General features: G+C 47.9%; 1 protein-coding gene across 5 annotated transcripts in view; it reads right to left on the reverse strand.

The window, feature by feature from the left end:
• Nucleotides 1–5,162: 5,162 nt before the first annotated feature.
• Nucleotides 5,163–12,240, reverse strand: part of NHEJ1 (non-homologous end joining factor 1) — an 80,870-nt gene continuing 73,792 nt past the window's right edge. For all 5 annotated transcript variants that reach the window (XM_077748555.1, XM_077748558.1, XM_077748554.1 and 2 more), the window contains 3 exons: nucleotides 6,814–6,931; nucleotides 6,113–6,234; nucleotides 5,163–5,686 (listed from right to left, as the gene is read on the reverse strand). In XM_077748555.1, the coding sequence (XP_077604681.1) occupies nucleotides 5,612–5,686; nucleotides 6,113–6,234; nucleotides 6,814–6,931 (315 nt within the window). In that variant the 3' untranslated portion in view covers nucleotides 5,163–5,611. The remainder of the gene's footprint in view (nucleotides 5,687–6,112; nucleotides 6,235–6,813; nucleotides 6,932–12,240) is intronic.

Below are 12,240 nucleotides of genomic sequence, written 5' to 3' on the forward strand. Positions count from 1 at the left end.
ACGGCTGTCGATCCTATCAGGGGTCCATAAAGCGAGGAGGACTCTGGCCCGGGAGAGGGGGGTAGGGGTTAGGCAAACAGGCCAGGGAGGCAGTTGGTTGAAGTTTAACCACAATATTCTTGGTCTCTATTGTTTTGAGTGAGGCCCAATATTTCCACAGCAGGATTATAGAATCTGATTAACCATGTTAGACAACAATGCCGAGCTGGGATGGGCTTCCCCTTCCAGCTGCCAATATGAAAAAGTAAATATAACACCCAGATTTCAGAAGGGACTCCCAGCAGCCCCCAAGCCCTACTCCCCAATTCTAACCCTGCTTCTGCTTTGGGCCCCCAAGTGAGGGGAGGAAGAGTGTGGTGCTGCATGCTCCTTTAACTCCTGGCCCTTGGCCCAGCAGGACAAGTAATCCTGGCACAATCTTCCCAGGTGAGTCAATGGCTGTGTGCTCCCCACACCCTGGAGTCCTTCCAATGCCTCTTCCGGGTTCCCCTAAGCTGGCCCAGACTCTCAGGAACCCATGAGAGTTAGGTGCTGAGAGGCCAACAGTCATTCAAAGGGTCCAGGAGTGTAGAAAGCACAACAGAAGTTGTGGGCTCCAGGACAGAGAAACCAAGTGCAGATAGGAGTTAACAGCTTGAAAGAACGATTGAGCCTTTGCTGGAATGCTGTGGTGCCACCCAGTGACTTCCCCTTGTGCCAGGGCAAAGTAATGCCACCTCAGAATTGAGGGGAAGCATAAGAGACCACCATAAAGTCGAGTTTCGGGAGACGGAAAAGGATTCCTCCAAGGGTCTGGGATGAAAGACGGAGGATAGATGGGCTTCTAGGTTAAGTAGTGAAGGATTCCCAGGTCTCCTCACACACACACACACACACACACAGCTACCTCATACTCTCCCCATCAGGAGGTTTCCCCACAGGGTGGGATCTTCTGAGACCCTGTCTGACGGCACATGGGGGAAAAAATAGAGCAATAAGGAACACACAAAAAGAATAACTGGTAGCAGCTTCCAGAAGGGCATGGCAGTTAGGGAAAACTCTCCCTCCAAAGTGGAGCTCCCTTCCCTTCTGGCATTTCTCTCTGTAACTGAGTGCCCAGCATAACCCACTGCAATTCGGTGAGCCCACGCATTTACTGATGTTGGTTAACAGGGACTAGGAACTCAGGGCCATGGGCTCTGAGTCTGGAGGCTTCCCTGTAGCAGGGTCACTTCTTTTGAATAGTTTCTTCCTCAGGAAAACTAGAATATAGAAAATACTTCAAGACAGAGCTTAGAAAAGCATACAACCTGTGGCACCTGGCCGGCTCAGTCCATAGAGAATGCAACTCTTCATCTTGGGTTTGTGAGTTTAAGCTCCACATTGGGTGTAGAAATAGAATAGGAAAGGAAAGGAAAGAAAAGGAAAGGAGAGGAGAGGAGAGGAGAGGAAAGGAAAAGAAAAAAGAAAAGAAAGGAAAGGAAAGGAAAGGAAAGGAAAGGAAAGGAGAGGAGAGGAGAGGAGAGGAAAGGAAAAGAAAAAAGAAAAGAAAGGAAAGGAAAGGAAAGGAAAGGAAAGGAAAGGAGAGGAGAGGAGAGGAGAGGAAAGGAAAAGAAAAAAGAAAAGAAAGGAAAGGAAAGGAAAGGAAAGGAAAGGAAAGGAAAGGAAAGGAAAAAAAAGGAAAGGAAAAAGAAAAAGAAAAAGGAAAGAAAAGGAAAGGAAAAAGAAGGGAAGGGAAGGAAAAGGAAGGGAAGGGCAAGGCAAGGCAAGGCATACATCCTGGTCCTATCAAAACCCAGTTAACATCAAGTTGCATCCTTTGGTAATATAATACCACCATGGTGATATTTTCTGAGTTAGGGTTAAAAACTGACCCTGTTCTCAAAGAATATAATCTAATGAAAGGATGGAAATGAAAGGCACATAGGAAATATGTATAAAACACAGATAGCATTAATAGCACAGATAGTGAAGGAGTAGGTAGAACTGATAATATGACTTTATCGCATCATGAGGAAGGCTTACCAGGAGGATTTTAGGTTTCCCCTATACTCTGTGGAGCAAATCTTTTTAGTTTTGTAAACAGGAGAAAATGGAGGACAGAATGATTAGAGAGAAGGAGCTGCCCCCGGTGACAATATCAAGAATGAGACTAAGTTGTTGCTTTCCATCCCCTTCCTCCTGCCATCTCAGTTCAGAGAATGACACATGAGGCTCCTGCTCATCTCCCAGCAGACAAGTGCAAGGGGAGGTAAGGGCCTGGGAAAATTGGAGGTTTTAATGAATAGGAAGGCAGAAAAGGAGGCTCAAATGTACCACCAGATAAGATTAAGCAGCAGTAGCGCTGAGTATTCGGGACAGTTGATCATCTTTCCTTTCCCCAAGTGCTCCCAGTAGGTGAGTTGCATCAGCCCTGTGGAAGGACCTGGTCTGACAGGGACAGATTCTTCCCTGGGCTGGAGTGCAGGAACACAACTCTCTCTTTGCTACCTTACACCCGAGGAATTCCAGGGCGAGCTCCTCGGGGTTCAGTAGGAAAGTGGAGACTAGAAGCTCCTTCCCTCCTTCCTTCTGAAATCACTTTGCCAGCCTTTGGAAGCACTCCTTGATCTGGGAGACTGGCTGACCAGGGGCCACAATAAAGAGAGAATGACCCCTGTGGGATTTTTCTAGGAGGCGGCTGGGGCTTTGCCTTTGAGGCTGCTGGGAAAGCCCTCAGTAAGGGCTAACTAAAGGAGATGCTGCCCAGCTGGAGTGCTAAGGGATGAAGATTTCCCTTCCAGCAAAGAGCTTGCCTGTCCCAGCTGACTGTGCGGGGGAGGGGAGTCAGCCAGCCGGGCCAAGTAGGCCTGGCAGCCTAGGTGGCGCTATTTCCCTATTTTTAGGTCAAGTTGCTGCAGGAACTTCCTCGAGGTCCCTAGTCCTGCTCCTGGTTTGCTGGCTTGCTCGTGTAAACCACCTTATATTATTTTTTTTTCTAAAAATACTCCAAAGCAATTGAAAGAGTCCCTTCTCCCACCAGCCAGCCCTGGCCCCAGCCCCGGCCCCGGGGAGCGGGCGGGTAGGCGGGGAGGTGGGCCACTGCTTTATTAAACACAGGGAAAACTAATATTTACGGAATAAAATTTATGGAGCAGCCACGAGAATTCGACCCTTTTATGTGCATGTGGGGTGGGGGTTGGGCCGGGCTGGGGGCCTCGGGGAGGGGCCCAAGCCAGGGGGCAGGGCTGGAATACAGCCTGGTGAGACCAATTTGTCTAGGCAGGGATTTCCCTGGTGTTGCCCAGGGATTCTCAACCACCACCCCTTGCTCTGGGGGGCAAGGGTTTCGGGGCAAGAATACCTGAGGCAGAGGGTCTGGGAGCAATGTTTCTCTAAGGATGTGTTTAGGCAATATCGCCATGCAGCCTGCCACCTCTGGGGTAGAGGGGGTCAGTGGCAGGGAGATCATTAGGCATGCTCTTAACTTTTCAAAAAGTCACGCATTCTTTTGAGAACATGAAAAAGTTATGCTCTTAGAATTTTTCTTACAATTTTAGGGGGTTCGCAAACCCCTGATCCCCTTCTGATTAAAAATGCATGCTCTTGAGGCCATGGTTTTAGGGCAGAGGGATTATGCGGGGTGAAGAACCCTTATTTTTTTCCCCGCTTGCTGGGGAAGTCTTCCTATTTTCCATGTGGTCTCAAATCCTATAGATGCTGAAATCTGGCTCTCTAAATTGTACCAAAAAGAAACTAAAGAACAAAGCGAGTCATCTGATAGATTGTTTTCACGTAGTCCTCAGGTTGCTTCAGTGAGTCACGATAGTGGGGCACTGTGGTCTGGAGGTGAAGAGTTATCGGTGGTGCCTGGTAATGAGCCCTGGTGGAGTTCTCAGGCTGGGCTAGTCAGTAAAAGCACGGGGGTCCTGGAGTCCCACAGTCCTAAAAGGCCCCTGCTGTGAGGAGCCGATGGGAACTACAGGATCATATGGAAAGGAAGCAGGGTCACAGGAGAAGGACAGTCGCAGTGGAAGATAGGAAAGAAGGCCTGACGCCCTTCCTGGAAAACGTTTTCTGTAATGCACATACGGATGCAGTGAAGCACTTAGGTCTGGGTTCAAATGCTGGCTCTTACTATTAGCTGTGTGACCTTTGATAACTCATTTAATCACTTCAAGACTGTATTTCCTATGGGTTAACAGTATCTTCCTCATATGATGCTGTGAGGATTCAATGACAGGTAGTTATTAGAGTACTTTGTATAAATTAACTGCCCAGTAACTTTTAGCTGCTTATTATTATCGCTGTTCTTATTGTAATCATTATTATTTTATTATTGCTTGGATTGTCCTCTTCCCCATGACTTGACATAAGAACAGAAACACCCATCCTAGACAGAGAAGACATGGGAATGAGGAGGCATTTGCCCATCATAATAAACCAGAAAAGTCCCCCGTGGGTTCTGCCCCCCACTCCTTCTTCTACCTAACAGTTCCCAGTGAACCTCTGAGTTCTACTTTCCTTCCTGTCTCTCCTAAATAATATTTCAGATGGTCTTGCCCATAGAGAAAACCTAGGAGAGAAGGCCACAGGACTTTGCCAATCCTGGTCTGCTAAATCTTGCCAGATCTGTCCAAAGAGCTGACCTTTTAACTAAGATCCTGCCTGTTTCATACAAATTTTGCCTTTTTTCCTGCTAAGCACTATTCATTCTCTAGGCCAATTCAGTTGTCCCAGAGAACTCTGGCCATTCCTGTTCCCTGCTGTCCTATCTTCTTGAGTTCTTCTAGTTACTATGTTATTTGAAGTGGCATGAAGGACGGGAAAGTAAAATTCCTTTCTCTCCCACTCCAGCGGGAAACTACCTCAGCCCTTGTGCTCGGAGCTCTTTATAATTTCAGTCCCATGCTGTGGTTTAGTCTGTTGTCTATGCCTTGGAAACAGACAAAAAAACCCAAAAAAACACCCCATATGAAGTTGAGCAAAGGAGAGCAGCAGCAATCTGTTCTGTGTTGTGCCCACCATGGAAGGAGTCCTCCAGATCAAAGTTCCCAGATGGAGGCTTAGCTCAGGCCACATAAGAGAAGCATGAGGAGAATGTGAAGGAGAGGTTGAGGGCCTGAACTTCACCTAGAGACAACAATGGGTGGGGCCCAGTAAATAGGTTGGTTACGTGTTCCACAGAATAAGCAATCTCGAAAGCAGGGGGATGTGAGTGCTTTTTATTCCATGCTTACGAGAGAAGTGGATCTCCGCGGAGCACTGGAACCGGCTAGGGGCTCTTAAGAAAGGTGGACTGGCTTCCCGAGCATGTTGTGCCTTTCTGCTGACTTGCCCTGTCGTTGCCTAACATCCATGGTAGGACCCTAGGTCTGGAGAGCCTCCACCAAAAGAGAGGGAGGTATGGGATTCTCAGAAGCTGGCTTTCACTTGGATAGGGAAGGCCAATGGCCAACGGGTTAGAGCCAAGATTCCCTCGGTTAACAGTACCCATGCCTTTCAACATGGACTTCAGCTATCTTGCCCCTGCACAGGGGCCTCTGACTATATAACTCTGTGTCAGAGATACTCCTGACATGAGAGCGCCTTTCGGGCTGACGTTAGGAAACTCTTCTCCAAGTCCATCCTCAGCAGTTGAGACAGCGACAGGTTAACTGAAGAGCCCCCTCAGCTTCTTCCTCTTGACCTTTGACAGCTGAGGTCGCTTCACGGGGCCTGAAGGACCCTAGAAAGAAAAGGAATCCAAGTTAGTAGAGGTTTTGAACAGTTCCACTTAGCTTAGGTTGCTCCCCTGAACTCTGGTTGGGATGAGAGGCTGACACAGGTGTTCTGAAGTCTCTGTCAGGCCGTGAATGTGACACAAGACCCTATGCAATGTGTACATCCCTTCTCCCCCCAGGGAACAACCTCCCAGACTGTCACTGGAAGTGGGGTAAGGGAGAGAAGGGGTCAAGGTCCCTCAGTCAGTACTGGAATTGTAGAGAAGAAATACCAAGGTAAGATGCACAAGACCATGACTCTCCATGTAGAAACCCACGATCTGGAGGCCTGGTCACAAATATCCTCCAGGATTTGTGTCGTATTAAGGCAGTGTCAATGAGGTGACCACTCCAAGGGCCTCTGGCTCAGGGACTACAGGTGCCTGACTCACTGTGGGCTCTTTCTCAGGCACTGGGAGGGATGGTGCTGAGGAGACCGGCTCTTTTGGCTGGTTCAGAAGCTGGTTTTCAGTTCCCTGTGGGGAAGAGGCACTGCTTGAGGGCTGAGGATCTCCTGAAATCAGAAAGATCAAGAGAAGACAGTGACAAATGTCTTCTTCTTACCAGGAAAGCATTAATTAGCACTTACCAAGCATTCTGATAAAGGCCAGGGTTTTGTACTAAGATATAAACAGACAGAAGTAGCCACAAATCCAACTTCCAGCTGACTTTTGGAAAGCCCTGTGTCTGCTCTGAAGATTCCCCAGGTCCAATTCAACTGGGTAGGACAAGAGCTTCTTCGACTCAAAACAGCCAACTGCTCTTCAACAGACATTTCCTACCACGTCTCAGGTAGAGAGATAAACCTTTCTCCTGGTCCTTGCACTAATTCTCCTAAGCACCTAGACCAGTTCCAACAGAAGTTTCTGCGATGATGGAAATGTTCTGCATCTGTGCCATCTGCCTTGGTAGCCACTGGCCACATGTGGCTATTGAGCATTTGAAATGTGGCCAAAGGAGATGTACTTTGCACTTTATTCATTTTTATTAATTTAAACTTAAATTATGACTACCGTATTGGACAGCACAGACCTAGAGTTAAAACCTACTTAACTCTAACCCCAGGGAGACCAAGAACCTCGGAGCTACTCACCAGCACTTTGATGCTCCTGTCTCACTTGGATCTCCTGTCTGGTGACTGCCACATACAGACTCTGTAAATTCATGACAAAGGGTCTTCCATCACCTATGCTGCATGCCTCTGGTAGTTTCTATAGGGGAGAGGAGATGCTGTCATTGGTTATACTCTGTTGCCAGAAAAAAAAGGAGTTTGATAGCCCACTGGCAGAAATGATGTCAACCCCAAAAGAATTTATATAGGGAAGTTAGATCCAGTATAGGACACCCATATCCATATATTGCTGGGAACAATATAAGACCTCTTGTGAGCTCCTCTCGTCTGAAAGGCAACTCCAAGAGTCTATCTTTAATTCCCCCGATATTAAAGTCTATTATATTTTCCTATAAATACCCCTAGGGTACCCATGGGTCTCTGGGCTCTTTCTCCCAAAGGGATGACCTCCTTGAGGACTGTTTTAGGAAATCTTCTTCCCTAAATTGTCCCTGAGCTGTACAGATGACTGTTTTACTTAAATTCATTCCTACAACTCCACACTAGAGAGAGAAAAAGGATGAAATCCAGGAAAGCAGAGAAAGAGCAAAATGGGAAGGACAGACTGAGAGACAAGACTATAAATTATGGAGCTGTGCAGTTCAGACAGAGAAGATGGGAGAACTAAATTTTGCAAAGCTTCGAAGCCTTCCCTGCCATTTTACATTTCTTACTGCAATCCCATGGTGCTTTACTACAATCCCTGAACCCGCAAATGGGGGTGACAGCTCCCCCAGGAGGGGGGAAAATTGGTTCTTGAGGAGTAAAAACATCTTACTCTTTTAAAGTATGAAAGATCAGGGCACCTAGGTGGCTCGTCCATTATGTGTCCAACTCTCAATTTCACCTCAGGTTGTGATCTCACTGTTTGTGGGATCTAGCCTCACATGGGGTTCTGTGCTGACAGCACGGAGCTGCCTGTGATTCCCTCTCTCTCTCTCTCTCTCTCTCTCTGTGCCCCTCCCCTGCTCAAGTGCGTGCACACACACTCTTTCAAAATAAATAAATAAACATTAAAAAAACTTTAAGTATGAAAGATAAGACATACAGAATTTCGGTATATCTGTGGGATTAAAATTTCTTGAGAGGGAGTGATTAGGAAAAAGTGTCTTAAAAGGTTCCTTATGGGGAACCTGGATGGCTCAGTTGGTTGAGTGTCTAATTCTCGATTTCAGCTCAAATCATGATCTCACGGTTCTTGGGCTCAAGCTCCGCGTGGGGCTCTGTGCTGAACTCGAGGAGCCTGCTCGGGATTCTCTCCCTCCCGGTCTCCCTGCCCCTCCGCCCCTGTCCCTCCGCTTCAAAGTAAATAAATAAACATTTAAGAAAGGTTCCTTAGCAAGGTCAAAGTGACAATGAGAAAAAAGTTGAGAAATACCACTATCATCACACTCTGTTTCCTTCCTTGTGAATGAACCATGCATTTATACCTACAGGAAACTGCTTTGCCTAGTTCAAGTTTCATACACTTGGCTTAATGGCTGAAGATGGAAGAAAGGCAAAAAAATTAGGTGAAGGAGTATGGTATTCCATGGTCCCAAGCCTGGCTGCACTTCAGAATCTTGGAAAGGACCCAGAATTACTTCCCCTGTCCCTGTGCATGCAAAGAGTCATGGTTCCCAGCCAAGCTAGCAGGTCTCTGAGAGCCGTGCCAACAGTTCACATGGGCACCAACCCAAGCATCCTGGATTGACCCACATCTTGAGTCAAGGGCACTTGCTCTGTGCTTTAAGGGCATTCTTTTCTGAAAGCCCACCATGGGCAAAGGATGGAAGACAGAAAGTAGGAGAAGCAAGCAGTGAGGTAGTTGCTGAACCACAGTCAGGAGTATCTTTCCCTGAGTAGGGTGGTAGCTGACAAGCTTGTTGTTGATGCCCAGGAAATATAACACACTTGTACTCCAATCCTACTTCCATAAGGACTATATCAGGCTTGGACTTTCACTGGAAACCACAGATAACAAATCAGGAGACTTATGTCAAAACTTTGCTTCTAGCCAATAATCACATGAGGAGTAAAACAGCCCTGAGGAACAAGCTGAAACAGGGAAGGCAAACTATCAGGCCACACACCTCTGCCTCACCTCACTCTCCTTAGTGTCAGCTTCTGCAAGCCACCTCATCCAGCAGAGCGTCCTCTACTCTACAGCCAAAGAGCCCTGACAGTGGAGAGGTCAATAGCTATTCTCCTTCCTATGTCTCATGTCTCCAGATTGCTCAAGAAATGTGGGCTCTCAGGGCCCCTGGGTGGCTCAGTCTGTTAAGCGTCTGACTCTTGATTTCGGCTCAGGTCATGATCTCGAGATTCGTGAGATCGAGCCCAGGGTCAGGCTCCACACTTGGGATTCTATCTCTCCCTCTCTCTCTGTCCTTCACCCACACATGTGTGCACATGCTCTCCCTCTCAAAATAAATATTTAAAAAAAAGAAAAGAAAGGTGGCCTCTCTTGGGTCTTCCACACACAGCTTGGTGGGCACGGTGCTGTCTAGATGAATGGGCTAGGCAGGATGTAGGCAGTCCCGGGTCACCCCCTCCTGCCCTTTCTATGGAACTAAACAGACTCATGAATTTTCTAGGGTGATTTTTAGCCAGCTTCTGTATTGAGTCTCAAAATGGAAGGCCACTAAAGCCAGTGCTGTCCTGAACATAAGTCCAAATACAGAATCTGTATCTGAGGCCTTCCTCCATCCTCCCCTGTCTCAGGGAGACCTGGTCCTGCAATTGTTGCTAAAAGTCACCACACCTGAGTATCCTCCGAAAAGTACTACAAAGAGAATATGGGTACGTTTCCTGAATACTTATTACGTGCCAGCTACCATTTTAAGAATTTAAATGTTATTAACACATTATGTCTTATTCACTGCTATTTCCCTGGTACCTAGAACAACTGTAACTACTTGTGAATTGGGGCGCCGGGGTAGCTCAGTCGGTTAAGGATTTGGCTCTTGATTTTGACTCAGATCATGATCGCGTGGTTGTGGGGTTGAGCCTTGTGTCAGGCTCTGCACTGACAGCATGGAGCCTGCTTCACATTCTCTCTCTCCTTCTCTCTCTGCCTATTCCTATCATGCAGGCATTCTCTCTCTTTCAAAATAAATCAATAAACATAAAAAAAAAAAACTATATGTGAATGAATGAACATGGCAAGCAATAGTATGATCCCCTTTTACTGAGGTTGTTTCAACTGGTAAGCAACGGAGCAGGATTAGAACTCGGATAGGTGGGCTTTGGGGCCCATGCATATAGTGACCACCCTGCTTATTTCTCTGAACAGCAGAATTTTAGTCAAAAGGGCAACCCAGCCTTTCCCGGGATCACAGCCCTCTCTGCCTCACATCGCTGTTTACTTGCCTAAACTCCCATCCAGCTCAGGAGCAAGCTCTCTCAGGGAACAAGAAAGCAGGGAGCAGACAAAATGGAGGTGCTACCTGAGAAGCTGGCTCCACTTTGAACCCTCGGGGGCTGAGGCCATCCCTCTATCCTATTCCAGCCTTTCCCATCGTCACTGATTCCGCAGGCATTATCCTCACAACATGCAAGGAGAAGGAGGTGGAGAGGCTCCAGCTTGGGAAGGAGGAACATTAGCTCCAGGGAGGACAATGGCAGGGGCGAGCTGGGGCAGGCGGCAGAGATCAAAGGCAGAACATGGGGTCAGGACTAAGAAAAGTAAACAGCAGTGCCCCCTGCCATAAGTACGAGGGAGCCAGGAGCAAGGTGTACCAGCCAAACAGCGGGTCACTGCCCAGGGTGGGGAGGGGAAGAAGAGACAGGTCGGTCTACGGTATAATGTGTTCATCCCATTAACCCAGAATCAATGCTATGCAGCAAAAAGCTACTGAGATTCTACCACCTTCCAGGCACGGCAGGACTGGGGCGAGGGGGCAAGACGTGTACCCTTCCCTCCTCGGAACAGGACTGAGTTAGTCTAAGACAAATAAGAGTCTCTGCCTCAAAGAGTTTATGTTCAGGTGCAAGGAATAGGCAGTTTAGGGTTTTTTCCAAGTGTTGTGCTATCACAGGGTTCTAAACAAAGAGTAATAAGAATCCAGAGAAGAAGAAAGGGGAGGAATTTGAGAGTCTCCCAAAAAGTCTGGGTGGGGAGGGTGACACCTGGCTAGCCTTGCAAGGTTAGACTGTGAAGCTGGGGAGGCATGTGAGGCACAAAGGTGTGAAAAGACAGGACGTGTTGAGGTATCTTATGGGGAAATAGGACCAGAAGGCTAAATTCATACCCACCAGATTGTTAAGGGCTTCGTTTTTTTTGAATTAAGGATATGCCCAGGGGAGTTTCCTTTTGTTTTGCGAAGTGGCTTTCTATACTACACACGTGCTTGCCAAGGCTTGCTTGACTCCCAGCAAATCAGGAATCAGGGCGGGGGGGTCAGAAGCGTCCTCTGAGTTGGCTTCTGCAGGCTTTCGGGGACATTCAGTACCTCTTCACTAACTAACTGCTACACTGTGACTGTCAGTAGTCACAGAGCGACACTTCTGTCCCATCTCCAGTTTACTGGGACTTCGGCCCCTGCCGTCTGGCCGCATCAGAAGCTTTAGGAAAACCAAAGCTACAGATCCTGTAGGGCATTTTATTTCCCCTTCTTTTCCCTACTACAGCCCATTTCAGTTCCCAGTGCCCAACCTCCCCCTCGGTAGGGGAGCTGTGTCTGTAGCTCCCATCACTGTGAGGTCTTAAACTCACTTCCGGGAGGCCAGAAATTCCAAGGCTCCCTCCTGCTCTCTGATCCTAGCAGGGTCTGCTGGAGAGATCTCAAATGCCCCTTTCCATTAGAAATAAGAGGTCAGATGCCCAGCCCCACTCCCCACCTCCCTACCCACCCTCACACTGCCTGCCCCAACTCCAGCCCTCCTTTCCTCTGAAGCTGATTCAGAAAAGAAACTTAGAATCCTGAGTAAGGAAAGGCTGGACCCTGACGGGCAGGAGCTTACCCTACTCAATAGGGGCCCCCAGCCAAGGAGACTGGGTGTAGGGGACAAAAGAGAAAAGGGAACCAAGCAAACTGGAACTCCCAAGTGTCAGTCTTCAGTGCTAGCACCAGCCCCAGCTCCCAGCGCACCCTCCTCCCCACCCCCTACAAACTGTACTGTCACACCCACCAGGGCAGGGCCCCCAAAGCACCACTTCCTAAGGGTAGTTCTTCTCTTCCCTCATGCAACCTGTTAAACTCTGCCAGGACCCCCTCACAAACTTCCTTGCCTGGAGAAAGCAAGTCCCAGTTTAGGAAATCATGGTAACTTCCATCATTAGCTCTGCTTAGGGTTAAGGGCACATTGGAAAATTCTAAGGTCTCACATTACCAAAGGGTTACCAAAATAGAGAACGGAGAAAAATGGTTTAGGAAGAGGACTCTAATGAGAAAGACTAACAAACAGAACTCCCCAGTGCTCCTCTCC

The sequence above is a fragment of the Crocuta crocuta genome, unplaced genomic scaffold (genome assembly GCF_008692635.1).
Source record: "Crocuta crocuta isolate KB4526 unplaced genomic scaffold, BGI_CrCroc_1.0 scaffold229, whole genome shotgun sequence".
Classification (NCBI taxonomy): domain Eukaryota; kingdom Metazoa; phylum Chordata; class Mammalia; order Carnivora; family Hyaenidae; genus Crocuta; species Crocuta crocuta.